At 43.5% G+C, this 26,905-nt stretch overlaps 5 protein-coding genes across 13 annotated transcripts; 3 read left to right on the top strand and 2 right to left on the bottom strand.

Moving 5' to 3' along the window:
* Window positions 1–359: 359 nt before the first annotated feature.
* ccdc61 (coiled-coil domain containing 61) lies at window positions 360–5,672 on the bottom strand. Of its 7 annotated transcripts, none has more exons than XM_076751311.1 (13): window positions 5,399–5,672; window positions 4,336–4,493; window positions 4,175–4,257; window positions 3,426–3,586; window positions 3,155–3,307; window positions 2,867–3,074; window positions 2,668–2,768; window positions 2,332–2,552; window positions 2,149–2,227; window positions 1,856–2,053; window positions 1,727–1,772; window positions 1,421–1,487; window positions 360–1,318 (listed from the first exon to the last, which is right to left on the bottom strand). In XM_076751311.1, the coding sequence occupies exons 2-13, from the start codon at window positions 4,481–4,483 to the stop codon at window positions 1,224–1,226; spliced, it is 1,560 nt and encodes a 519-aa protein (XP_076607426.1). In that variant the 5' UTR covers window positions 4,484–4,493; window positions 5,399–5,672; the 3' UTR covers window positions 360–1,223. The 7 variants fall into 7 exon arrangements, with proteins under 7 accessions (XP_076607426.1, XP_076607429.1, XP_076607431.1 ...); XM_076751314.1 differs by having other exon boundaries at window positions 2,686–2,768; XM_076751316.1 differs by having other exon boundaries at window positions 1,739–1,772; window positions 2,686–2,768; window positions 5,399–5,662.
* On the top strand, window positions 4,854–9,020 carry itpkca (inositol-trisphosphate 3-kinase Ca). Its single transcript, XM_076751318.1, has 7 exons — window positions 4,854–4,940; window positions 6,687–6,786; window positions 6,873–7,086; window positions 7,505–7,709; window positions 7,864–7,965; window positions 8,049–8,120; window positions 8,306–9,020. Exons 1-7 carry the CDS (start codon window positions 4,899–4,901, stop codon window positions 8,558–8,560), a joined length of 990 nt encoding a protein of 329 aa, XP_076607433.1. The 5' UTR covers window positions 4,854–4,898; the 3' UTR covers window positions 8,561–9,020.
* A 3,154-nt stretch (window positions 9,021–12,174) lies between these two features.
* kcnk12l (potassium channel, subfamily K, member 12 like) lies at window positions 12,175–13,668 on the top strand. 3 transcript variants are annotated; one of them, XM_076751278.1, is made up of 3 exons: window positions 12,223–12,520; window positions 12,659–13,203; window positions 13,351–13,668. In XM_076751278.1, the coding sequence occupies exons 1-3, from the start codon at window positions 12,223–12,225 to the stop codon at window positions 13,666–13,668; spliced, it is 1,161 nt and encodes a 386-aa protein (XP_076607393.1). The 3 variants fall into 3 exon arrangements, with proteins under 3 accessions (XP_076607391.1, XP_076607393.1, XP_076607392.1); XM_076751277.1 differs by having other exon boundaries at window positions 13,282–13,668; XM_076751276.1 differs by having other exon boundaries at window positions 12,175–12,520; window positions 12,659–13,668.
* Window positions 13,669–14,705: 1,037 nt separating this feature from the next.
* On the bottom strand, window positions 14,706–20,225 carry ppm1nb (protein phosphatase, Mg2+/Mn2+ dependent, 1Nb (putative)). The gene is made up of 6 exons (XM_076750620.1): window positions 19,456–20,225; window positions 18,550–19,121; window positions 16,727–16,844; window positions 16,190–16,304; window positions 16,035–16,098; window positions 14,706–15,935 (listed from the first exon to the last, which is right to left on the bottom strand). The coding sequence occupies exons 1-6, from the start codon at window positions 19,859–19,861 to the stop codon at window positions 15,918–15,920; spliced, it is 1,293 nt and encodes a 430-aa protein (XP_076606735.1). The 5' UTR covers window positions 19,862–20,225; the 3' UTR covers window positions 14,706–15,917.
* A 2,188-nt stretch (window positions 20,226–22,413) lies between these two features.
* Window positions 22,414–25,029, top strand: rtn2b (reticulon 2b). The gene is made up of 7 exons (XM_076751461.1): window positions 22,414–22,426; window positions 23,683–23,890; window positions 24,073–24,211; window positions 24,325–24,394; window positions 24,534–24,580; window positions 24,749–24,807; window positions 24,927–25,029. Exons 1-7 carry the CDS (start codon window positions 22,414–22,416, stop codon window positions 25,027–25,029), a joined length of 639 nt encoding a protein of 212 aa, XP_076607576.1.
* Window positions 25,030–26,905: the final 1,876 nt, after the last annotated feature.

The following is a 26,905-nucleotide window of genomic DNA, read 5'->3' as shown; positions in this document are numbered from 1 at the left end:
ATAATTTCCACATTATTTGATTGTCCTCAGAAACACGGACATTAGTGTCAGTCAGTGTGTGCTGCATTAGCTTTCATTACAACATAAGCCAACATAAGGCGTTTATGTGTCCCTCCTGAGTATCCCAGGAGAAACAGAGCAGCTGTTCAGACACTGCGGTGCTCCCCTGAGAGAGAGGCTCCCTGGCTAGAAGGTTATTTGTTAATTAATGAAAACCAGCCAGCTGCGGTGATGGAGGCCCTTCAAGGTTTCCCTCAGGCTCCACTTCGACTGACATGAGTACAAAGGAAAGCAGTGTGTTTAAACCTGTAAAGGCCTGGAAAGATCATAAAGAAGTCTTTACACAGAGTATGTTTCTTATAAATTAGATTTTTAGATGGTATAAAAGGCATTGGGGAAAAATTAGAACGAGTCTTTGTGCATGTATACATACAGCAGTTTCATACAAAATTTGGCAGTTTCACTATCATAAGAAAGGTGTCAGTGTTCAGATGCTTGCATGCACGGTCACCATGAAAGAGGTATGGATTTGTGTACACATAAATACAAACACCCACAGTCCAAAACAATGTATCTTTGACGATGAGTATCGCTCCCTTAACAAAATGAATGTCTTATGATTGAGTTTGGGACGTAAGATGAAAGGGAGAGTAGGTCCACTGAAGTCCCAACCGTAGAAAACGCCACAGTTTCACATCACGGTATCGACTGTAATGCTTCAAATGCATTGGATATGTTGAATTCAGGCTCGTGCGGGAAAGAGTACATTAAAACATACACACTGACAATGCTGATTTTATATCTTATCTCGTTTTTAAAAAGGAAAGGAAACATCAAAAAGCACGTAGAGGGTTTATGGACTGAGGTACTGCCAAATGTGACGTCCATGTAATGTTGTAAAAAAAGAAAAGATAACACAGACACAGTCAAATTTTAAGTTAATTAAGAAAAACTTAGTCAATTTTAAAAAAATATATAAATTCAGTCCACAAAAGCTAGTCTTTCACAGTGATTGCTGTAGGTTCCTGAAGTCTGGGACATCTGACCCTCCAGAAGGAGTTTCAGTCTCTTACATCAACATGGATTTACTGGTAAACCCACCGCTCATGTTTGAGGCTTCATGTGTTTCCCAGTCTGTGCACAGTAAAACAAAAAGATGGCCTGAGCTCCGAGCTGTGCAACATATCCACAAACGGCTTGAACAGCGGGTTGTGCTGTGGTTGTCAGTGTCCCGTGTCCAGGTCCCTCATGTATTCCTGCAGTGCCTGCAGCCTGGCATCGATCTCCGACAGCTCAGTGCCTGTATCTGCAGAGCTGTCTGGGGTTGGAGATGTGAAAGATGATTTTTTTTTTTTTTTTCTGTTGCCCCAATTAAAATAATTTAACTGCAGCAAAATGCGTAAGACTTGTGATGAATTACCTTTGTCTTTCATTCTGTGCGATGGAGTACTGCATAACGGCTTTCTGGTCAAAAGGCCTCCTCGAGACTAGAAAAAGAAAATTCACATTTATACCATCCTGCTGCCTTAAATAGTCACTTGTACCAATGTGTATTAAGCAATTTCTTCTTAAAGATGACACTGCTCAGATGTTTTGGGAAATGCTGAAATGAAATGATTGAGAAAAAATGCGTGGGATTTGACAGTAAGAAAAATGTAGACTAGCCCCACCTTATCCTTGAAATACACAAATGAGAGACCAGCATAAACAGAGTACCAATAATTACCATGTCACTCACCACCCTGGGTCCATTGTAAGTCTGTTTTCTTCCTCTGTGAACACAGAACAACCGACATTAAAATAACCAGTTTAAACAACAGAGACTTCACAAAACCTGTCCAAGGTAATCCATCACCTCAACAGACTTTTGGCCATCTCCTCCATATCCACTAACGAGCTCTCAGAGGAGTTCCTGCTCCCTCTCCGCTCCACTGATAAACTCCTGCCCCTGCTGCCGGACCGGGCCATCTGAGGATAAGCCTCTCTGGAACGTGATCGCCCTCTCTCAGGGACAATGGGTGATGTCAGCATGTCTCTCCGCACCTTCCTCTGTCTGACACACAAAACAGGGTTCAGACGATTGTTCTGAGCAGCTCCAAACGCCGGCGTACCAGCAAAGGTGTCGCAGGGAAAATAATGGAAACCAACTTTTTGAGTTCTGCCTCTTTCTGCCTGCGCTGTCTGTCCTGGATGTAAGCAGTTGGGTCAAAGCGTGGTATCTGTGACCCTGTAAGACAGTAAATGGCAATACTGAGATCTAAGCAAAGAATTCGATTTAGACTGTAGAGCTAATAGGCCGAGCTACTGCGGCATCATGAGCAGAGCCAGTACCAGTGGGAGAGGGGGACGGCCTGGGTATGCGAGCACGTGGTCCCGAGGAGTCCGCTCTTCGTCCTCTCTCCTCTGACCTTTGCCCTCTGCTCTCCATCCGTTCTCTGGATCCTGAGCGAGCCCTGACCGCCCCGTACCCTGACCTCCTGTCGCGCGAGAGAGAGCGATAGATTTCCCCGTCAACTCGGGAGCTGATGTGAGCAGACACGGGAGTCACTCTGCTGCAGACACACAAAGAGGGTGTGCGCTAAGTAGGCAAACGACATGCAGACTTCAAATGTTAGCTCCACATCGTAAGTGAATGAATGAAAGAGAGAGAAAGTAAAGATAGAGTACACGCTTAGAATGTCTAACCCTCTCCGGAGTAACGCCAGTTCATTGGTGAGACTCTTGACACGAAGGCGTAGAGCACACTCCGAAGCCCTCAGCTCCTCCAACTAAATGGGACGGGGCAGAAAATGTTAAAACCAGCTGAGCGACAAAGGACAAAATATTAATCTTTTCATCTGACTACTGAGAAGCAGAAGAGGTCCACCTGCTCCAGCAGGAGTCGCTGCTCCTGGCATCTCTTGCTCGCCGAGCGTTGGCTTTTGGCCCTCTCCTTGACAAGCTGCTCCTCCAGCGTCCTCACCACGTCTCTAACCCTCCAGTCCTCTCGTCCGGCTGTGGAACCACTTTCACTGAGCTGCAGTCGCTCCAGAGCCTTAGCCATGGCCTCCTTTTCTTCTTTCACCAGAGCCAGCCTGGAAAACAATATGAAACATAAAGAAATGAAAAGTCCCACATCCCTGCATACTGCTGATGGAGATTAAGTGCAGCTTACTCTGCTCGTAGCCGCTGTATTTCCAGTTCTGCAGATTTGTTAGCTCCATGAGATGTGACAGTGCTGAGCTCAGCCCTCAGAGCTCGGACTTCCTTCTGTAGTGCAGCCGGGTCAGGCTTGCCCACGTAGGGCAGGGGTAACGGGTAGTGTATCCTATGAACACAAAACAGTTACAGAGTTCTTACCACTGACAAAACACTGAGAAATGACATCCATCAGAAAACAAGCTTATGTTTCATAAGTGAATAAATACACTTTGATACACACACACCTGTCAAACTCCACGGTGTATATGAGGATTAAATATCTTTTGGCAGTCAGAGCGGATGGCTGTTGATGGCCGCGAGGACGACTAACCACTCCCGCCTTTCTGTTCCGCAGCAGCTCCAGGTCAGCATAGGTCAAGAGGTCGAGCGTAACGGAATCACTCGTCTGCAGAAACAAAACAGACTTCATGACCATCCAGTCAGAGACAAAACTGAACTAAAATCGAGAGGTTTCATGTCTGCCTGGCCCACATGGACAGCAAAAAAATGTTTATATCATTTAATTTAGATTTAAATACACAAAAATAAGAACAATTTTGTATTTTTCTGTTTTGAGAATTGTGAATCTAAGGTGATATAAAGTTGTCTTTTCACAAATTTGACTATTTTTATGGTCTGTGTATTACTTCTGTTTTAGCCTAAAATGGCCTGACAGACAGGACTGAACAGCACACACAAGTCTGTGTGTGTGTGTGTGTGCTGTGCTTGTACTGTATGTATACGACAGTCCCTCTCCTTTTGGCCACTGTTCCTGTGTATTAATGGAAGGGAGAGCAGGGATAAGACAGCTCGGAATAACTGTGCATTTTTCGCTCGAGTGGAAACACTGAACTTGAATGACCGAGTCTCGCCTTAGCTCACACAGCCTCGAGCAAATCTGTGTCTGTTCACATTTTTCCAGCGACTCTGTTTGCATTTATGCCACCTCCTCGTTTCTTTCCCCCATTCTCTCCGAGTGCACCTTCAAACATACCTTTCTAACAGCTGATTCCAACATGCTACAGAAAATGGGGAACTGCTTGAAGTTGCCAGTTTTGCGGGTGAGATCCTCGATGTCTGAAAAAAGAATTCACACGGTGTGAGTGAGACTATTTGCACCTGATGTTTGATCTAGAATAAATGTATGCTACTTACATGCTGGATCAAAGTCCCCTCTCCACTGATCTGCTGTCAGTGAGTCAGAGATTTCCACTATCAGGAGACCCTTGTCCACCTCTATCTTCACAGAAAACTCCACTCCTCGAAATACAATATCCTCCATCACCTCAGAGCCCTCCTCCATCACTCTGGGTCTGGTGGTGTAAGAGAAATCCATTATTCCCATGAATACTGACACCAGGAACAAACGACAAGGTCTTAAGCGCGATTGTGACCAAGATCTGACTAAGAAATCAAATTTTCTTGCAAAGACTGCCAAAAAAAGGAGAGCTCAGTGTTGCACATGTCTCATAGTGCGGTGAGGGTCGAGGATTCAGAGCCTCAGACCAAATGGATCCATCCAGATCACATCAAACAGCTTGACAAATCCAACCCTGATATGGTTACCCTGGCTTTCCCTCCCCTCTCACCTGGCTCACCTCAGACTGTCTGGCTTCATCAAAACAAACCGCGAGGGGCGGTAGCGAGCCGACCGACTCCATTTCAAAAGGTGTCATCATTTTTATTGGAAAAAAGTTCTGGTCGGTAGGTCATATCATATGTCGGGGACTCAGGAAGTGTTTGAAAGCGTGTTTTACGAGGTAAGTTGTTATTTTCTTTTTTTGCTGAGCTACATTACTGTAATACTTCGCACTTGACTTCACTTTCTCCGTGCAGAGTGAAAGAGACTAGGACACGAAACCTGTGTTAATCATCCTTCACTGTGTATGCACAGAAAACATTACGGACGCTGGGGTGTTGTCTGCTTAGCTAGTTCACGCCAAGTTTGACAGTCGACTCTGTTAAACTGCACCTGCGGACTTCTGAAGTTAAACCAGCACTACGCTATGTTTTACCTCTCTGTTGATAGATCAGCTAGTGAGAGTTGACATCTTCGCTCGGTAACGCCAACTGGCCAACGTTAGCTAAGGTTAGCTAGCTTAGCACGGACATTATCGTTAGTTAGTTTGACTCGTAGCTAGCTAACAAAGCTGTGCGAGAACCATGCAACGCAACTGAGTGTGCGAAAAAACGCTAAACACAAATACGTTAACGTTACCTTTGGTTGCAGTAATGATCCTCAGTTGGGTAAGATGTCAACACATAGCTTCTCGTTGGAAAGACATTGCGGTGCGTTAGCTTAGTGAAGCCAAACAGCTAACGTTAGTCGCTTGACCAGCGGTACCTCACAGTCCAAAACAATTAGTAAGCCACCGGCACCGTGCAGACTGGGGCGGTTCAACAACCGGGAACCGTTAAATTCTTCTTCTTTACTTTGAGCTGCAGCTGCTCCTCTTCTTCTGTGGACACTTGACGGAGGCTCGACGCCTCTCGGGCCTACCGCTGCCCCCCACAGGCAAGCAAATGTATAAAAACACAAAATTTGTTAAGTATGACAAGTAGAAGTACCTATTTTGCAGAAAAATGCAATGTGTTTATATTATTGTCATTGTTACTCTTGCATTAATGTGGAAGCAGCATTTTACAGTTGTTGGTTTGTTTTATCTGAAACACTGCATCATATTTTATGAACTGATCATGTGATGTGTACATAAAGTGATTATAGCAGCTGGAGTTGTCAAATAAATCTGGTGGAGTAAAAAGTAGTAAAAAGGAGAAGTATAAAATAGCATCTAAATAAAGCACAAATACCTTTAAAATTGTTGTGTGGTAGTAGTAGTTGCTTTCCGCAACTGCAAAATATAACATTAGGCATCTTTTGCATGAGATGCACATGTCCCATGATATGTTACGATATGATATCCTCCCTCACCTTGACTATGTCTTTGCTGTATGATCTGCAGTCTATGAGAAAGATAAAACCTGCAATGAATTGAAAAGAGTACTGCTACATTAGTACCTTATTTATGATGATCTGATGAACAGACAGCATCGCTTCATATTTCTGAAGCTGTTACCAGTTAATTATTTAATCGGTATCGTAATATACTCATTTTGCCCTGATCAACAAATTAATTTACACAATAGTGTGAGCATTGCATTTTCAACACAGTTTCAACACTGGGAGCCAGATTCTGCGTTGACATTGCCACATCTGTGTGTTCAGCCTTCCACTGTTTGGTTCAATGGTTAATAGTGGTTTTCAGCAGAAAATAAGCACTTCCTGTAAATGTTTGATGAACCTGTTGCATCAGATCAGAGCCAACCCTGTCTTAGGCCGTTTCCACAGAGATGATCACCCATTAGGTGAAGTCTGAAGTCTGAGGTCCTTGCTTCGTGTTGGTAAAGACGCAGAACAACACAGGCAGCAGAGGAGTGTGACCTACTGTGTGTGCGTGCTAAAGAATGACTGACTGAAGCCTTTGTGTTTTTTTTTTCTGATGCAGAACTCCACATGGAAGAAACACAAAAGTTGCAGGTCTTCATCTCTCTTTCCTATGACTCCCAAGAAACCTGAGCAGTGGCTGCAAGTGGTCGGGCATGCAGGTTTGTTTTGTCTAGTCTCATTTGTCTTTCACTTTGGTCTAATTCTGGTTAAAAAAATAGTTTTCTCTTCCTTGCTTGCTTCTCAGGGAGCTTTCGTGTTGGGGATTATGGTACACTGCTGAAGAGGTTCTGTGAGGGGGAGCAACAATGCTACCTCAGGCTGATGGAGGACGCTTTGAGGCCCTTTGTTCCAGCCTACCACGGTGTGGTGCAGCGGGACGAGCAGGATTACAACATGATGGATAACTTGCTCACCCATTTCAACACACCAGCCATCATGGACTGCAAGATGGGCAGTCGGTTAGTTTAAACAGGACAATATTTATGACTGAGAGCAGTTGAATTAGATTTTTTTGTATGTAGTGCAGCAAAAATGATCAAAAAAGTCCTTATAGTTTTTGATATATCCCGAATAACAAAAACTACACCAATGAGACATAATTTAATAATAAAATCAGCAGAAAAAGTTTTCTTAGGAGAATTGACAGTGGTTTAAATAGTCCACAAACTTAGTTACAAATGCTTAATTCGGGCTCAAACAGTTTTAGAGGCTGAAATTCAACATTATAAAACAACAGAAATTTAATAGTGACTTAATTTAGTTACAAAGAATTTTATGGAGAATCTTTTTTCTCTTTTACACTCAAATCACATTATTGGGTCTTATGTTAAAGCAGGACATGTTTTTCCACTGACATTGACACACTGTCCCTCACAGCACATACCTTGAGGAGGAGCTGCTGATGGCCCGAGAGCGGCCTCAGCCTCGTCACGACATGTATGAGAAGATGGTGGCTGTGGACCCAGAGGCCCCAACAGTCCAGGAACGAGCCCAGCAGGCGGTGCTGAAAACCAGGTACATGCAGTGGAGGGAGACTCTCAGCTCCACAGCGACTCTGGGTTTCCGTATCGAAGGATTCAGGGTAAGTTCTCATCAGAGATGGTTGTCAGGTCATAGATTATCTTAATGTACAGGGAGTAAATCCTTGAAAAAGGTGCCACTAAATGTCTGTTGTCATTGTCTAAAAGCTCCAGATTTTGCGTTATAATGCTCTAACCTGTACATTTCCTGTGCAGAAGGCAAATGAAGAATGTTACACAAACTTCAAAAGGACCAAAAGCAGAGCGCAAGTGCAGGAAGCACTCGACAACTTTGTTGACTCCAATACACACATTGTGGTGAGTTTGACCCCCGCTGACTTTCATGTACTCATAGATTTTTTTTCTTTCCTCTCTTGTAAATCTTGTGTCTTTCTGTTCAGTGGGGCTACCTGACACGGTTGAAACAGTTGCGACAAGTTTTGGAGGTGTCAGACTTCTTCAGAGCGCATGAGGTCAGATGTGAGACGGTTTTGTTGAACAGTGTGGTTGATGTTGTTGATGTGAACAGCATTTTGGAAATGTAAAGTGAGAGGTAAATAACCACTGAGCTGTTTCCAAAAGAGCTGTATAAGCTGAGAACAAGCTGAGAACATTTGTCCTGTGGTGGAACCTTTGTCTAACAGCTGTATCCCTGCAGGTTGTGGGCAGCTCTTTACTGTTTGTACATGACTGGACAGGCAGAACAGGAGTCTGGATGATTGACTTTGGAAAGACTGTGACCACGCCGGCGGACCTCACCTTGGACCACCGCACTCCGTGGGTAGAGGGCAATCGAGAAGATGGCTACCTGTGGGGTCTGGACAACCTCATTGATATACTGACCAACATGCTACCATGTGACTTGAAAGCCACTCTAAACATGTGTGGAAATTTACTCACCAGTCATGAGTGAAGGCTCCCGAAATGGTTGTGTTCATTTGTGGGAATGAACTCTATTGGAAAATACAGCATGAGGGTGTAAAAACGGGAGGATGTGATTGATTACAGTAACGGCACATTCTGCAAAGTGTGTCATCGAGTAAATTCTCTTCCAGAACAGGTTTTCTTTCAGTAAATCAGACCCGCCACGTGGGTCCAGAGGCCACTGATGATTTATGGGATCTCTGAGCAACATGAGCCTTGTAAAGTTTGACCACTGCATAGACCTACAAGCACAATCTCATTTTCTAGCCTCAGCAGGAGACTTCAGACCCAACTGTCTTGAGGTGACCCACTCATTATTTCAGATTGGTGGTGCTTCTGTCCTCTGTCGCATGAGCAATTATAAGCCAAAGATGTGGCTACCCCCTCTGAGTTGAGATGATCAGCAGTTTAAATGTTACACTGTCTCATTAAAATGGTGCTGAAGCTGTGATGCTGTAAAGTGGCCTTATTTCCTGCATTTCTTTAATGGATTTGTGTGCCTCACTATTAGCATCATTAATGCACAAGGTTGAAATGATTTAGTTTGCCTTGGGTTATGAGGGGCAAACAACAGGGTTGTTGTTTTTAAGCTATGCTAGCATGCAAAGTTAAGATGGTGGAAATGGTAAACATTATACCTGCAAAATATCAAAATTCACTGAGCAGCATGTTAGCATCGTTAGCCAGAGTTTCTTTGCTTTAGCATTTAGCTCAAATCACAGAGGTGCCAGCTTGGCTTTAAACTCCCAACCCAAAGGCAGCAATGGTGGATGTACATTATTATTCAGTGCATTGTTTATCAGCTAAACTGCTTACAGCCACATCTCACCTTATTTTATTTATTTATTATGTACTCTTTGTTTCATTGCTGCTGTTGCTGAGGCCGTGGGGGAGACAGAGAGACCATGTGGTTTTCTCTTTACATAAGATTGCACCATTAGGCTGGACCATTTGAACAAAGAGAAGAGAAAGGACAATAAGATTACAGCAGCAGAGAGTAACTTTCAATGAAAATGCAAAGTTATAATTCACCTTCCACTGATTCTGAGGGAAATACTCTGCATTTATTTTGCATTTACAACAGCATGATAATCTCATGTAAGCATTCAGTATCTAAAAAGACTCTTTTTAGCCTTGTAGTTATTCTTTGTTACTGCAGATGTTGCAGAAAATATAATGAAACATAATGGGTTCAACATGCTTTTATGCCTCACTGTGCTCTTCCGTGTTTTTCTGTGGACCCATTGCTTCCCTCATCTTGTTTTCATCTTTGGGTTGGTGAATATCTTTGTTCTCATCCTTGGTTTTCTTTGGAGTGTTTTTATCATTTCCTTGGGGTCCTCCCTCATCTCTTTTCTCCCCCTGGTCCTGTTTTGTCAAATCTGTGTTTTCCCTCATCTTTGGGGGTCTTGTAGTCACCCAAAGAAAACCCTGAAGGACAAAAAACTGTGAGATAAGTATCTATTGTCTTGGACAGCACTTCCATACACTCACTGTATATAAACATACCACATCTGTGGTATGTCACCATACACATCGCCCACAATATAATAAAAGCCTTGTTTGGCCCTCCAGCTGAGCATCGACCATGATGTAGCTGGCCTTTTAACAGTCTGCGGGGCAGCCAACATGGGAGCATATTTATCGCGTGCTCCAGCTGCTGCAGCTGGCTCTGGGTGATCAAGGCCTCAATACTTCTGCAGTTGGTCTGCAAGTGTTTCAGTATGAGGCAAATGCTCACACCAGGTAATTCCGGGGATGTGCTTGGGGAGGCGCCTGTGGAAGCGCTCTGAGGAGTTAATATGACCACTGTAGGTTACCCAAGCTTCACAGCGGAGGATGGCAACACAGACCACTTGCTGTACGGCAACCTTTGTGGAGGATTGAAAGTTGTATTCTGAAAGACGGTGCATGTTTAATGCTGCCCTGGATGTGGTTGTAGATGCCACTGTCCTCACAGAGAATGCTTTCCAGATATTTGAAAGATGGCACTGCTGTCCACTACCAACAGTGAAGGCAAGTAGACAGCAATCAGGTTGACAAACTGCAGATTAACTTGAGATGACAATTAGCCTTTTGACTAAATTTACAGCACAGTAATAAAGATATATGTTTTAGTAGCCTGCATATTACACTGTTAATTTTGCGCCAATGTCAGATGAGAATATTAATCAAACTTGACAGTTCAACACCTGACACAGGGTGAAGGTGAGATGAAGGCAGATGTGCTCTCTAGCTTCCACACCTGTCCACTCCTGTCATTCAGCCATCAGACGGCAGGCAGAGGGAACCCCTGCCCTTACCTGCAGTACCAGACGAGATTAAAGGGATGAACAGACAAACAGGGTCGTGCTCAACAAATCCTCCCACACAGTCTGCAGCAACAACAAAAAGCCCTCTGAGAGGGGCTGGAAGCTGCACAGTGCAACCACAGTCTGAGCTCAAACCCCGCTGGAGCACTTTGGAGTTGAGTGTCTTGCTCAAGGACACCTCAGTGGTGGTAAAGACAGAGGGGCAAACTCTGCTCTTATATTTCTGCCATTTAAATTAATCCTGCTGAGCTGGCATTTGAACAGACCCTTCTCTAATGTTCAGACCTCTGCTAAAGTGGTTGGTTTCAGTATCAGTGGACAATCAGGGTTGATGCTGTGCTCTAGTCAGGACTTGAAACCCTTTGGTCCACGCTTGGTAGATGTAACTGAGTGACTGACGGACCAATTATCCAAAGCCAACCTTTTGTCACTTGTAGCTCTTTAAGGTGAAGTTAAAATAAAGTGAAATGAGGGCTTGAAAAGGAAGAATACTGCTTTCGAAATGAGGAGATGACTGCGCCAGCCAGGGTGTGCTTAGAGATGGAGGGGGGGAGCTAAGGGATGGTGATGTCAGTGTGTGACAGATGAGACATCAGACAGCCTTTCAGTTTGCACAAAAAACTCAAGAGGCTTCCTCTCGCTGGTCATTGTTCAGCAGATCCATGGAAAGAGCACAGCAGACCGGCAGAGCTCGGGGGACGGATGCTGCTGACAATGAGACCAGGTACTGTGTTTACTGTGTTTTATTTCATTTATTTTTACTGTAAACTTTGACTATTTGATGTGTGCGTGCGCGTGTGAGTTGATTGCATTTCAGAAACTGCTACTTACTAAAATGTTTTTATGAATTATGATGTGCCAATTTAACCAAAGCTTAGCATGTTTTCAGTCAGATTTTGGTCTGGATTTTGGTTTTAATCATTTTGCATATTAAGGGGAAAAAATAAAACATATACAGTTATGCAAAATGGAATAATAATGAAATACTTACACTGAAGTTAACTTGCAGGTAAAATACGTCTTTTTTTTTTGTTTTCTTACAGCTGCATTCTCTTCAGATGCATCATTTTTCTCCTAAATGATCAAAGCAGCCCTCAGTAACCTCCTCCACATTTGCAGTAGAGCCAAATGTATTGCTGTGCACAGAAACCAAAAGTGCTTTATATAGCCAGTGCATACATGTTGTGTGGTGGGTGATGCATGCAGCGCATACTGTGAGCGTGTGACTCGGCGGCACTGGTGGAGGCGGTGCATGTTGTTGCTGTGGTGTATCTGCGCTGCTGCTGTGCTCATGGCTCAGAGGAGGACTGCTGGTGGCTGCTGCTGCCCCAGGGCACCCATGAATGAGGACAATGCCCGTTTCTGCCTGCTGGCTGGCCTCATCCTACTCTACTTACTATGTGGGGCAGCCATCTTCTCCGCCCTGGAACACCCCTTTGAGCTGCGCGCGCGTCGCCTCTGGAAGCAGCAACTGGACAACTTCACCCAGAGGTATAGGGTCAACCTGGGTGCCCTGCACACTCTGCTGCGTCAGTACGAGGAGGCAAACGGAGCCGGGATCAGAGTGGACACTTTGAGGCCTCGCTGGGACTTTTCTGGAGCTTTCTACTTTGTAGGCACAGTGGTTTCCACTATTGGTAAGTCTTGATACCGTTTGTTTTTTTTAAGATGCTAATTCGAAAAGTTCTTAGATGATCCATGATCCTTTTCAGGTATCAACCCCATAATGATGGCCATGACCTTTTAACCTTTTATTCTGTGGTTCTCCTCTCCAGGCTTTGGCATGACCACACCAGCAACCATAGCTGGAAAAATATTCTTAATCTTCTATGGTCTCATTGGCTGTGCTGCCACCATCCTGTTCTTTAACCTCTTCCTGGAGAGGATAATCACGATGTTGGCTTACATCATGCGCTGGTGTCATGAGCGTCGACTGAGGTGTGCTGGAGTTGGGGTGGTGTCGAGCAGGGAGGAGTCGTCCGGTGAGGAGGACAGCCTGGAGGGTTGGAAGCCATCAGTCTACTACGTGATGCTGATCCTGGGTGTGGCATCCATTGTGATTGCATGCAGTGCCTCCACTCTGTACAGCTCTATGGAGAACTGGAGCTACGTGGACTCCCTCTACTTCTGCTTTGTGGCCTTCAGCACCATTGGCTTCGGGGACCTGGTGAGCAGTCAGAGACAGCAGTATGAGTCTCAGGAGGCTTACCGCCTCGGGAACTGCCTTTTCATTTTAATGGGCGTGTGTTGTATCTACTCACTTTTCAATGTCATTTCTATTATCATCAAGCAAACTCTCAACTGGATTGTGGGTAAGCTGGTTTGCTCGGGGCGCCATCAGCCGTGCTCCTGCTCTACACCCGGCTGCTGGCGGCTCTGCTGCCCCTGCCTCCAGAAGAAAAATCCCAACCAGAGGCGCCTGCCTGCACACCTCAGGCAAAAACGTTTAAAGCGCAACACCGTGCAGCCCATCCCATCCCACTGCCCTGCAGGAAGACACCGCTACACGGAGGGCTCGGTGGAGACGGTGTGCGACAGCGAGACGGATGCAGGTGCGGTGGCTGATGGGGTGTGTGTCGGTCGTCGTCTGTCAGGAGAGATGATCTCTGTCAATGAGTTCATGGTGTCCAATAAGGTGTCTCTGGCACTGCTGCAGAAGCAGCTGAGTGAAACAGCTCACCAGGGCCCACGGCAGAGCTACGGCCATCAGAATGGATTCTCTGGTGGTGTGGGTGCTTTGGCCATCATGAATAATCGCCTACAGGAAACCAGTGTGGACAGGTAGCACCATTAAGAGCTTGTGTACATTGTTTTAGGTTCCCTATATTGGAGCCGTAATCCATCTTATGTTCTCATTGACTGATTCAGAGAAAGTCGACAATTTGTCATCTGTCATCATTTGTCATCATTCTGAGAGTAGAATAATTTCCCTCTAATTAGCGTCCATTCAGCACCTCTCTGAGCAACTTCAGTGGAAGTCTATGCAGATAATAGCAGAGCTCCAGCATGGATTCTGGACATCAAATAATTGATTACATTTTGTTCTGTGTAGAGAAAGAGCAACAAGACGAATCATTTTACAGAATTCAACGTGGCTGTGAAGAGGGGTCTGATGTCCTGAAGTGATTGGCTCATACAAAAGCAATCAGATGAAAGAAGCAGTGAAGGACCACTTAAAGGGGTCTGCTGATTTGAGAGTGCTGCACATGTCCCCTGAGTTCCTCAATTAATGCAGTTGTATGTGAGGTGGTAGTCAGGAATAGTGAATATACAGACATAAACACAATATCAACAGTCTCCTCTTAGATATCTAGCTGCATTTGTGAAACATTTGAATCGTGATTTGTATTTCAACAGAGCTTCTTAAACCCACAACAGGAGCTCACGAGCACTGAGAAAGAGACATTTTAATTTGCTGATTGCTCACGAGTTGTCCATTTCGTTTCATCAATGCATGTCATTGAAATTCATAGTAATCACGAAAGAGCACTGAGATCCAGGGTATTCAATAGAGCACATCTAATCAAACGTGGCCCGTAGAGGACGTCCTTATGTCAGTAAGTGCTGTACAGATAGTCGCAGAATCACATCAGCAGAGCAGAGAGCAAGAAGCAGGCTCTCCTCGGCTGGCTGAAGGAGACCCTTTCCTATGCAAGAAAAGCCATTTTGATCCATTCTGTATCATCTAGGCGGCAGGTGCTTGGGATGATGAGAAAAGCTTCCTTCTTAGAGCTCTTACAATCTATTTTCCTCCAGTGGTCACTCTTGATGAATTGTCTTCACTGTCTTTAATGAATTATTGTGAGTAAAAATACTGCATGCTGTCAGTCAAATATTCTTTATTTAGGTTGAAAACAATCATGAACAATCATGTCACGTCTATACACAGATAATTACTCACTGAAAGAAAGTAACAATGCAGTATGATGCAGGTAAAATGATCCATCCTGAAAGTGACCCGTTCTGATGCTGTTTGTTTTATCAGCTATATAAAAAGATGAATAAGGCAGCACAGTACATATCATCATGTTATCCAACTTATGGAAAAATACATTTCACATACACTGTATTGAAGATCGTGTTTAAAAATAAGGTTGACATATAGAGAGAATTGAAAAAAAAAAAGATGAATAATGTAGAAATTATTCATGTAACATATATTTTGATTGTTCAGTCAATATAGATTTTAGCATGCTTGGCCAATATTTTAATCTTTTTTGTTCACAATAATTTTAACAAACAACTCGTTTCCTAAATGTCACTTCTACTAAACGGACTTCTACATGTTTAAAATAAAACAAAAAGTAAACACCTCTTCAAAAAGAACGTACGTTGTGTGTGAAATGTACTTTTTCTTGACTAAGTGTACATGTATGTGTTGAGATTTAATTAGCAGAATTAAATGTTTCATCTGTGTTTATTTGCCTGTCACTTTCGACCACCAGGGGAAAAGATATATTTGTGCATTCCCATCAGCTGGCCAGCTGTTGGCGCTGTTAGCACTCCCTGTTGAAACATATGGAGCTTTTGGCTGTCGCCCTGACAATGTTTCATCTTTCCTTCCTACAGAGGAAAGGCAAAAGCTTTCATTATTATTTATATTATTTATTATATCTACTCTTAAAACATCATCTTCAAAATATAACCCTACATCTACTCAGTTCCTTATTTTATTCAATGAATATGTACAATTTCACAGTTGGCTGTTGTTCATTATATCATTTGAAATTATTGTCTGTGTCATCTGTTCACTGAATATGAGGCAGAGGTTTGTTGCTGGATCAGTGTCTCTGAGTTAGGTTTACAAAATTTCCTTCTTGTAGAAATATAAAGTGTATCAGGCTTTATTAGATCTATTTTTACATTGTATTTGTTATGACAAGATGCTGCTTGCTGGCATGATGTAAACAAACATCCCTGTCTGTTAATCATCTCCCTTTTTGTCAAATTGCACACATGAAGAAAACAGTTTTAATATTGACATTAATTACAGCCCCTCCATGGATCCTAGGAGACAAAACCCAGCTGGACTTCTCAGGAGCCTCCAAGGCCCTGCAGGTAATGAAGATAAAGGTGAATATACTGTGTATAGTGAAGGAATATCATGTCATCTAATGGTTAGAAAGGGACAAATGTGTAATTTGTTCTCACGTTTGGCAGTGTGGGCTTGTGCGTCTCTTTTTGTTGATAGTAAGCTGAAATAATGCAGTTCCTTCTGTAACACACACAAGTAACATGGTGTCACTTCCTGATACAGGGTACAGATGCACACACACATACATAAACAGTCATGTTGTGTCTCTTACTTGCTCTGTATGCCTCCACCTGGTGGTAATCCAGGGATGACAGTGGATGCCAGGACTGTGAGGACAGACAGCAGGTCAGGATCCTCCCCGTGGGCACACAGCTCATCGTAGATCTCTGCCAGACATTAAAGCAAAAACATAGAAACAAACATAAAAGCACATTTGGAAGGTTTATGGCAATTCTCTCAAGTTTTATACACATCTTAAAGAATAAGCCTGGAGGCATATTTTTACAGTGTGTTAGTTCATCTCTCAGTGAGTTCAGCTCCAAGCCATTGAATGGGTCAAATACATTGGGCACTATTTTTGGCTGCGTATTAATACACATTTGGTGCTCTAGTGAGTAAACATGTCTGTCTGCCATCATGAAGCTGGACGAGTGCAAGACTTTCATCTCAGTGTGCTTTGACTGCAAACCAGTAACCTCAAGAAAACAAGATTTCAACATGAAACCAGGACAAAAACAAGGTCTCTGAATGCCTAATATGACAGTACACAGCCAACAGCGTCCCTTATGTATCATCTATATCCACACACCTGCTACTTTGGACTCCAGCAGGTCCTCCAGCTCGGCCTCCTGGTGTAATGCCTCTGCTGACAGCTGGGGGGCTCCAGGGAAGCACAGCAGGATGATGCTGATGTTGTCCAGGCTGCCCTGTGGAGAGAAGTGGCATCAGCAGAGTTGAGTGGTAATGGCTGACCTCACGAAGGTCAACATATCAAAAATTATTTCATCCTGGGTCAACTGTTTTAGAAACAGATCATTTTCACTTCAAGGTGTATGCGCCAGTGCCACACAGATGCAGCGGAGCTGGAAAGTATACATGGAGTGCAGAAGAAGCTGTGACATTTTGAGGTCAGGCTGAAGCCCTGTTACATAACAGAGTGATATGATGGACATAACGGCCAAATAGAGTGCAGCACAGAGGTTAGCATGTGCACATGTGGCCTATATTTATGTTTATCTGGATAGACATGTTTATCTGGATGTGTCTCTTTGACTCTAAAAAAATACACAATGTACAATAAACCCAATATATTCTATTAATTCTTGACAAGATATTCCCTTATTCTACAGATTAGTTACTGCTTAGTGAAAAGATTTGAGTGGAGATGGCTGTAGTGGACTAATTATTCTCCCCCACTTGTCTGAAATTATTCTTTATGTATAAGGGTGGTGTGATGAATAATTCTGTGTTCTCGAATATCCTCCTTCAACCGTCTGACACTCTCAGAGTGAGAGTGGCTGAAATGAGTCCTCATAGGAACCTGGAAGAATCCCATATAACCTGTTCTGACACCCCTGATGTTCTATTTTAAGGTGGTCTGTCACACTATTACCATGAACAGCAGCCACAGGCTAAATGAGACTGAACCAAGCTCATAGCAGAAGTCAGAGCTGCATCTCTTAGCATTCTTGTGTCATTGGTTCAACTTCAGCTGCTTTGGTTCATTCTCATCGCTCTCGTTAGTGTAATTTTCAGAGCTTACCTGTCCAGCATTGGACAAAGTTAGTGACAAGCAAGTGATGAAAATTGAACATCATGCTACAGTGCCAGACATTTTCGTCAGGAGTCTGTGGAGACCAAATCAGAGCTAAAGGCGAATAAATACTGTAGGACTTCCTTTCTTTGGATCGCTAGAAACATGACTTGGAATAAATACTTTTGTCTGTTTGCTAACAAGCTTGCTGTATCGACTTAAAAGATGATTTTATGATCAAGTCACCTGCATATAGAAAGTAATAACTATACCAACAAGTCCTTTGACCATTTTATATATACAAGAAAAACAAGAGGATCCAGTACAGTCCCTAGTGGAACTCCACACTCAGCAAGATACAATTGATTTTGAATTTGTTTGTTGTATCAAACAGTTTCTTTTCTGACTGACATTATTTTTGTTATGTACCGTCTGTCTGAGCAAAGCTGTTGGATAGAAAAGTTAGATATAAGAAAACTATTGTATGTATGTATGTATGTAACTATTTTTTTGAAAGTCATCTAGACTGATTGCAATTGATTAGGTTTGTGTACTATTAATTAAACAGAAACTGTCCCTGAGTTACCCTCATAAAGCTGAGCTGTTTTGGCATAAAAAAAAGTGGAACGACCCTGGCATCCTTCAGATTAAACCAAACCAACTCAACACAGCCACAGTTTAAGGGATTATGTTATTACATAAAATCCACAGCCCATTAAAAATGATGTAACGCAGTTTTACTCTGAAATTGGGTTTTCTGTTTATAATCAGTTAAAAGGATTTGAAATTTAAACTACTGAATGTGTAGAAACGCTGAATCACTGAGTAATTGAACAGGATTAAGATAGCCTGTGCACTGGCAAGCAGCAGGTTCTGACCTTATAGAGACAGAGGTCAATGACTTGAGTGCAGACGTCCCTCAGGTCAGTGCAGACACGCAGCCGATTGTGGATGAAGGCGCAAAGCTCCTCGTTGCTGATGGTGTCCCAAACCCCATCGCAGGCGAGCACCAGGAACTCATCCGCAGGTGAGCGCTCCACCACGCACACCTCTGGCTCTGGTGACACCATCTGCTGGCTGGGCGTCCGGTTCTCAGCACCCTTGTAGCTGAAGTCTCCCAGAGCGCGGGACACTGCCAGGGAGCCGTTGATCCTTTGGATGGTCACAGAGCCACCTGCGCTCTCAATGCGCTCTTTCTCCAGAGGGCTGTAAGGTTTGTGGTCCTCAGTGGAGAAGCAAACCTGGCCAGACCGGCACAGCATGGCTCTTGAGTCACCACAGTTGGCAAAGTAGATGTAATACGGTGAGATGAAAGTGGCCACCACTGTGGTACCGCCCCTCTCCCAGCCTTCTCGACGTGCTACAGAGTGCAGGTGCTTGTCTGTCTGCAGGAAGCCCTCGATGATGGCTCCTTTCACCTTTTCAGGGTCGTCCTCTGGTCCCATTCCACCTGTGTGCACAAACACATACAACGCTGGAATCCTTCATGCTTTCTGAATCCGGCAACACCAACAAAAACAAATCATTACATAGAACAGGATAGATATTTGCAGAATACAATGAGAAATGATCAGTCATGATATTGATGTCTGATAACAGGGAAAAGGATCATCTCTCTCTTTCTTCTCCGGGAAGAATACAATTTCAAGACCAGAACATCTTAAACCTAGCTGTGCATTAATAAATCAATAAATTGTATTTCCCTTTGAAAAGAAATCAACAGCCCACATCTTTGATCTTTTATATTCATTTCATTCATGCATTTGCAGTTCCATATCTTTCACCTGTGGCCAGGATGTGACCAAGAAGGTGCTGGGAGCAGTGCTGTGCCACCGTGCTGCCCGCATGACCATCGAACACAGCAAAGAAGCTCCAGTCAGCCAGCTCTCCACCCAACTGTGGCACGCAGTTGTGGAAGTCTTCCATGTTGGCCCTCCAGCCCTGCATGCTTCCCAGGGCATAGGTGAGGCCCCAGCGGGCGCAGCCCTCCTCTGCTAGCTTGTCCAGGACCGGTCGGTCCAGGTAGGGGCTGGGGATGACCTCCTCCTTCTCCCCCTCCCCTGGCTGCTCTCGTTCTGCTGCTCCTCCACGGCCCCCTTTGAAGAAAGAGCTGACCCTCTTCTCCGTCTCTTTCACCAGCTGCCGCATAAACGCAGGCATCTCCACGCTGCCCTTCCTGGCTGTCCTCATGGCTCTTGTGCACAGCTGATGTGATGGGAATCTTCTTTTATCCCTGCCCCGGTGTTTGTGGCTGGGCTGAGACGGGCCTGATGGTGGGCCTGTGCAGTGTCTGCGTAGCCCTGCTGCTCCAGGGCTCAGAGCATGGCTGCCTGAGCTGATGGATGTTCTCAGTGCTGGCTGCTCACCCTCCTCTCCCTGCTCATCTCCTTCCTCTCCTCTTCCTCTCTGGAGACCTCACTGATCAGCGCTCACTGCTCCACTCATCTTTCCTCTCCTCCTTGTTTGGTCTCTCCTCTGCGCTGCTGTGATTTCACCTTCTCCCTCGCTTTTTCATCGCTCTTCCCTCTTTCACCAGCTCTCCCCTTGCCTTGTTATTTTCCCTTGCCTCCGCTGTGATTGGCTGGCTATTTGTGTACACCAATCCCTGCCTAGCATGCATCGCCACTGTCATGTCTGAGCTCACCCTCCCTCACCGTCCTCCTGTGCCCCTCCCACATCTTTGGTAATCTCAACCTTTGATCGGTTGGGATTATGGGCTGCCACTGATGTGGATTACAGGACAGGCGGCCATTTAGTGCACACTATGTGAGTGACGGTGGGAAGCAGAAACACAGGGGGAAGTAATCTTATTTTCATTCTAAACACAGATGATCCCTTTAAACTCATATTTCATTTTTATACATCTAGCGTGGTGACAGTGTATTTATCCTCCACTGGGATTCATACTCATCACCCACCAATTACAATCTGACACCAGAGCTGCATTCAGTCTTTAATTATGAGTGAGATTGCTATCTGTAATGTTTCCAGTGTAATGAAATATTATTATTGCTTGTAGTGACCCTGGACATTCAGCACAGATTTGATTGTTGTTATTATGTTTGTATTATTCCATCGTTTATTTTTGTGAACGATTGAACTGTTCTATCTGTGTAAATGATATATTGAACTGCATCATGGTTGCAGCTCTGTTCTCACCAGAATACGATTGTGAAACATAGTTTTGTTCTTAATGTGACAATAAAGCAATATCTGTTATAGGCTGGATGCAATTATTGCAGTAATGCAGTCACAAATATGTATGCTTTCTAAGTTTATAGAGTTATAGGGCCAAGATTGCTGCATGTCTTGACTGTTTATTTCATTTTGAATGAGCAGACATATGATTTTGGTCTTGCATGATTCTGAATGTCACCACAACATGACTTACAGCTGTTTGGTTTGGCACAGTTCCCTGAATGGGATCACATTGCCACTCTCTGTAATTCTCCTCAAAGGCCTACTTTGATTTGAGGCAGGAAAAGATGGAGAAACATTCTCAAATGTTTAATTAAACTCACTTGTCATGATGGTGTGATGGCAGCTTGTCACAGAGGTATGTACGACAGAGACAGACCTCTGAGTTTGAGTGTGCTCCAAACACACAGGAGAGACCTGAACGTGGTGGATTCCCACACCTGCGAGTGTTAGTTTGAAAGGACAAAATAATCACATTAGCATCTTTGAGCAGCCACGTCATACTATAGCAAAATGAATGATCTCAGAAGCAGAATCAGAATATTTTATTGATCCCAGAGGGGAAATTGGGTCAGTTGCAGTTGTTCCCATTGTAGAAGAGAAAAAAACAAAAACAGAAAAGGGAAATAACAAATACCCTAGAGAATATGTAAGAAACATGCACACTATACAACAATATAAATCAACCATAAATAACAAACAATATGAAATCAACCGTTTATATAAAAATATATCTGTTGTGCAAGATTCTACATTGAGTAACAAGAATTTTAGAAGAATCTGGAGGAATTTGAGCAAACAATGTGAAGGACATGCTATAAGAGTACACATATATTCTCCACAATAGTGTGCACCATGCAGTATCTATTGTACTGTACCATATTGTGACAACAACAACAACAACAACAACAACAACAACTGGATATTACTGTTGGTATAGACATAGCTAGCGAGTATGTTAGTGTCATCAGAGACACTTACATGAAGCAGAAATTAAAGGCTACGTAAATCTCACATAATGAACCTGCAGAGCAACGAGCCTGCATGTCTTTCTAACCTGCATTTGATAAATGTGATGAGTGAAGCACCGTATTTCTAGTTATGATTCAGGCTCTATTATAAATTCAATAGTTTGTCATGAATGCTGTAGTATACAGCTGGAGGAGGTAGCAGCCTGCTGACATTGGCTGTGTTCTTATTACTCCTGACTTGGTGATGAATTTGACATTAAAAGCTGTTTCTCTGGCTGCATGTGAAGGCCTCTGGGTCCAGGTCGGCCACCAGCTGGCTGAGAGAGTCTCTGAAAGCTGAGGGACATGTACATGCTGATGTCTCAGGTTCCCAATTGGAGTGTGTGTGTGTGTGTGTGTGTGTGTGTGTGTGTGTGTGTGAATCCAAACTGGGGGTATCCAATACAGGATAAAATTAGGCCAGCCAGGCCTTATATTGCTGACGGAGCTGGGGTGGCCAAAAAAAGCCTAGGGTGGAAGCCAACAGTGGGAGCGCAAAGGAAGAGAGGAAGAACAAGACGGATTGCAGCTGAAATGGCCACCAAACGTAAGGAAATAAATGGTGACAGCTTTAAGTAAAGTGAATCAGAGCAGACAGGGAGCTGGTCAGAGTCCAGCTGTCAGGTGGAGGAGGAAGAGAGAATTTCTGTTTTTTTTTCTGTTCTGCTGGGCAGGTGTGAATACAGACAGGATGACCAGTCACATAAGTGCAGCATGTCTTTCATTTGGTAGACAGATGGACAGAAGAAACTAAATGAGATCCTATTGCTGATTGAATGTTGTTGTTTGTTTCATTCTTAAAGGTCCAGATTGTCCCATAAGAAAAGAAGCTTGATAAGTGTTGTCTTGTCAGGGCTATTTTTTTGCTATTATAACTAGAATCAGCGTTGAAAGATACTTCATAGGTGTGACAGCACAAGTATGTTTCTGCCTCACCAGAGTCTTGTCCAAGTTGTTGTTTGTGTGTGCCTTCCTGTGCATATGTTTAACTGTGAGATCCCAAGAGTTTGTTTTAATCAGGTGATTACCTTGAGATTAACGCTGGAGTTAGGAGGCTCCTTTAATGTTTTGGTGGTTGAAGATCTAATATCATACTGTGACTCATGTAATTATTCTTTTATTCATTACTCATTCAGAAATGGGCATTATTAGAAGCAACCCAATTGTGCAGAGACATATTTTTTCCTAAAATATCTTCTATTTTGGCAAGAAAAGAGATGAACAAAAAGATGCTACTGTCTGGGATGTCTTTGATTTGTATATAAGGCAAGATCTGCATGCTGATGCTCATGTTATTTTCATGATCTTTTCTCATGTCAGATGTTTTCTTTCTTTCTTGGAACATAAAGCCGAATAGACAACACAGCACATTTGATGGTGTAGTTGCTGTTATATATAGTTCAAACAGAGTGTTTGACCGCTCCAAAACTGTTCTTAAAATCTCAAAATCTATGTTTTTGAATAACTTACTGCTCATTTTCCTCTCATATACCTCAAACATCTCTGGCACACAGAGAGCGATGTGTGTCAGCACCAGCACTCTTGTTTGTAATAAACAGAGGAAGATAAAGGATCACATGGGTCATTTGAACAAGGAGTGAGAGTCACACACACACGCGCACACACACACTGCATCTCAAAGTGGTGTCACTTTCACAGGGTTTTGGAAAACTGATATGATACGACCTTAAACAAAGTCTGAGCCTCTTAAAAAGTAGCTCAGAGTGCTTTCCCTACCATCAGCCATCTTTCCTGTCACCTGTTCATCTCCTGTTTCTAACATGTGTGTGTCTTCTTGGGCAGTTGTGGATCTGGTGTATTGGCGGAATGTGAGGAGGACCGGTGTGGTGTTCACGGGGCTGGTGATCGGTCTGGCCAGTGTGTTCCAGCTCAGCGCCATCACTGTACTCTCCCACGTCTGTCTGGGTGCAATGTGTGTCACCTTCCCCCTCCGTCTCTACTATAAGCTGCTGGAGGTGCTGCGCTGGAACCCCGGTGTGCACCCCTTCCAGTGAGTCCGCTAAAGTTGACTTAGACCATCGTTGGTTTGTTTTTCCAACTTTAAGCCCACAGTGCATGCTGCTGCACTACTCTGCATGGGTCGAAGCTTTCAGTGATGCTGCACTTGTGGCTAAATGTAGGACCTCAGCTGTTTTGCATCATGTCAGTCCACGTGTGCCTCTCTGTCCCCAGGTCGTATCTGGATAATGACAGCACCCTGACAGATAAGGAGACAGTGATGCTGGTAGAGGAGGTGGTGCTGCTGATCGCCTTTGCCGTCACAGAGATCAAACGCCTAATTTTCATCGACAGCATGATCGACTCTATTAAGGTCTGAGTGTGATGATAATAATAATAAAATAAATCAACTCATACATTTTTTTATAAACATTACTGAATAATTCAACCTAACAATCTAATTTTCTTCTGTGCTCTTCCTCTCAGTTTGTTGTGCTCCTGTATCTGTTGACCTACGTCGGCCTCGAAACCAACGGACTGACTCTGGTGATAACTGGTGAGCAGTTCTTTCAACAATCATCACGCAGATACATGTTGCTGAGTAAAATGGGTTTGTACGTAATGCAATTTACAAGTTGAAATAAATCTGTGAAATAGTACTGAAGTTTCATTTCTCTTTCATCTTTGTTGGACAGCTGTGATTGCCGTTTTCTCCATTCCTCTTTTGTACAAAAAGCAGCAGGTGAGACTTTCATGTCTTTCACTGAAACTTTTGCTAGGGCATGAAACTACAACACAGGCAGAAAAAATGAGTAATAGTAAAATATGCATGAACTAAACGTGGGAAGAAACAGACATTAGATACAGAAATGCTTTGACTGCACTGACCTTTGTGTTGCTTTGCTGACAGGTGCGGATCAGGAGGATCGTTAGAGCAGTCAGAGCTTTTGTAAAGAAAATCAGAAACCTGTAAGTAACCTGCTCTTTATATAATGTTCTTTTATGAGCTCTTACTGTCATTCAAACAAAACAGGAAAACCTTTCTGTTCTGTTTTTGTCTTTTGACGTTGGTTCATGTTTTGCTGCAGGTGCCTTAGTCTGTATGATTCGGTGAGACCCTCATCTGCCCCTGAACCTGCCCCAAAACCTGCACTTGCAGCTGCCCTCAAACAGAAGGCCAAGTCCAAGTAACTTGTTGGTCGTTCGTTGAAAGCACCCAGGATTTGGGGTTTTGGAAGATGTTGGAATGGTACATCCTCTGTGGGGCCGCTGGAGGGGCAGCTCATTTCCATTTCTCCACCACCATGTTTGTTTATGGGAGAACGATTTAATCGACCCTGACAGCTGAAACAAAGCTGCCATTCACTCAAGGAGAGGGAGTGGAAGTGCATGAGTAGAAGAATTTTATTTACTGAGATGCTTTCTGTGGGCAGCATTTAATATCACCAGTTCACACAGTCATCTACTCCGAGCAGGGACAGCACAGGATATCACTGTTTTTTTTTTTTTCTTTCAAAACAGGTCTATTTTTACACAACTAGTGAGCACTGTGTTCCTGTTGAGCTGCAGAATTATTCATAATGAAGCAGTGAAGCATTATTGCTGCTTACATTATTTAGCATCATTCATTGTTAGCCGGATAGAATAAAAATGACATGAACATTGCCAGCCATTAATTAACATTAATGGTGTTGTGCTTGCTATCCTACCTACATAACCTAAGTATTAGTAAAGGCTTTCTAAGCAGGAACTCCTGACAACTTTTATGAGACTAATATGAGAAATAATGAGAGCAGTGTCCTCTGCTCTTCATGCTAATTGCATTTAATCAGGTACAAACAGTGACTTCCTGCTCCTCTTGGGTCAGTCTAATTATTAAAGGTGCAAAGCATGGCAGCAAAACAACTCTTAACAAGAGAGAGCAGTAACACTGCTGTGCTAATGGCAGACAACCTTATATCTGCTCTCATACTTTATCTGAAACCTTTTTTTTGGACACACATGGGCAGTGCACGCAAACTGTGAACACAAAATTGGCATATTGTCACCTTTTGAGCTGATATGGCGAACAGACAGTTTCACATTCGGCATGCACAGAGCAACATTTGCATTCATCTGGGTCGTGTTTGCGTTCACCTGATGAATGTAAGTACAGTATTCACTCTGTTTTTAGCTCTGCATTGACCCCTTGATGGACATTTTTTCTACTTAAGCTGCTAAATGCTCTACTGTGTTCACCAGCTGGATGCTAACCTGGTCTGTCTGCCGTTTGGTGCTGGTCAGATGACTTTTAAAGCATTTTAGCTGAAAAAAGCTGCCTGTTGCAGTTGCATAACTGTGTGAACTAGCCGCACCATAACATGTCTTCAGAGGACATTTCAGTAAATAAAACCACAATCTACAGATTTTACACCATTGTTAAAATATTTAGCATCATTAGACAAAAAGCCAGTTACTTAAATAAAGGATTGAGACACAAAGTGGGTCAATGGACTCTTGTGCGGCCATGTATCACTTAAAAAAACAAACCAGCAAATGAAGCAGCATCACAACATGCCGCTGACAGCCTGAGAGGAGAAAAGTGTTTGAGGGGCAGTTTGACAAGGAGGTGGAGGTCAATGGCAAATACAGAAATATTCATTTCAGAAGCCGTTGAATCCCATAGTTAGGTTATTCAGAAATTTCCTGGAAATGTAAGAAAGTAGAAGTTCTCCTCCAGCATCAAGAAAATGACATTTGACTGAAGAACTTCCTCTTTAATATTTATGTCAGTCCAAAATAAAACAACTGAATGCTTCCAGCGAGGATCGGATGTTTCAGCACAGATGGCCACGAGCACAACTCCATGTCTACATTTTCCAAATCTACCAAAGGACTCAAGAATGTGGTCATTGTTTATCTCCAAAAATGACCAAGACATCAGCATAAAATAACACAGAACACCTCGTAAGGAGTTTCCTCATTGTTAAAATATCGACACTTTGAACCAGCTGTGCTGCAGAAGGTGCTGTTTTACATTCAGACTTGGCCCGTTTGCCCCCCCCCAACACTCAACACTCTAGTTGAT

This window comes from Chaetodon auriga, chromosome 15 (assembly GCF_051107435.1).
Source record: "Chaetodon auriga isolate fChaAug3 chromosome 15, fChaAug3.hap1, whole genome shotgun sequence".
Lineage (NCBI taxonomy): Eukaryota > Metazoa > Chordata > Actinopteri > Chaetodontiformes > Chaetodontidae > Chaetodon > Chaetodon auriga.
The sequence above is the reverse complement of the archived record's forward strand: the minus strand, read 5'-3'. Positions and strand labels throughout refer to the sequence as shown.

Coding starts and splice junctions, on each gene's coding strand:
- ccdc61 (XM_076751310.1), bottom strand. CDS start 4,516: ATGGATTTCTCTTACACCACCAGACCCAGAGTGATGGAGGAGGGCTCT. Junction 4,258..4,335: donor AGGGGACTTTGATCCAGCAT/GTAAGTAGCATA, acceptor TTCTTTTTTCAG/ACATCGAGGATCTCACCCGC. Junction 3,308..3,425: donor TACACCGTGGAGTTTGACAG/GTGTGTGTGTAT, acceptor TTGTGTTCATAG/GATACACTACCCGTTACCCC.
- itpkca (XM_076751318.1), top strand. CDS start 4,899: ATGTCGGGGACTCAGGAAGTGTTTGAAAGCGTGTTTTACGAG. Junction 7,087..7,504: donor GACTGCAAGATGGGCAGTCG/GTTAGTTTAAAC, acceptor TGTCCCTCACAG/CACATACCTTGAGGAGGAGC. Junction 8,121..8,305: donor ACTTCTTCAGAGCGCATGAG/GTCAGATGTGAG, acceptor GTATCCCTGCAG/GTTGTGGGCAGCTCTTTACT.
- kcnk12l (XM_076751276.1), top strand. CDS start 12,175: ATGGCTCAGAGGAGGACTGCTGGTGGCTGCTGCTGCCCCAGGGCACCC. Junction 12,521..12,658: donor CACAGTGGTTTCCACTATTG/GTAAGTCTTGAT, acceptor TCTCCTCTCCAG/GCTTTGGCATGACCACACCA.
- ppm1nb (XM_076750620.1), bottom strand. CDS start 19,861: ATGAGGACAGCCAGGAAGGGCAGCGTGGAGATGCCTGCGTTTATGCGG. Junction 19,122..19,455: donor TGGTCACATCCTGGCCACAG/GTGAAAGATATG, acceptor TTGTGCACACAG/GTGGAATGGGACCAGAGGAC. Junction 16,305..16,726: donor GCTGGAGTCCAAAGTAGCAG/GTGTGTGGATAT, acceptor AATGTCTGGCAG/AGATCTACGATGAGCTGTGT.
- rtn2b (XM_076751461.1), top strand. Junction 24,212..24,324: donor GCATGATCGACTCTATTAAG/GTCTGAGTGTGA, acceptor TCTTCCTCTCAG/TTTGTTGTGCTCCTGTATCT. Junction 24,395..24,533: donor ACTGACTCTGGTGATAACTG/GTGAGCAGTTCT, acceptor TTTGTTGGACAG/CTGTGATTGCCGTTTTCTCC.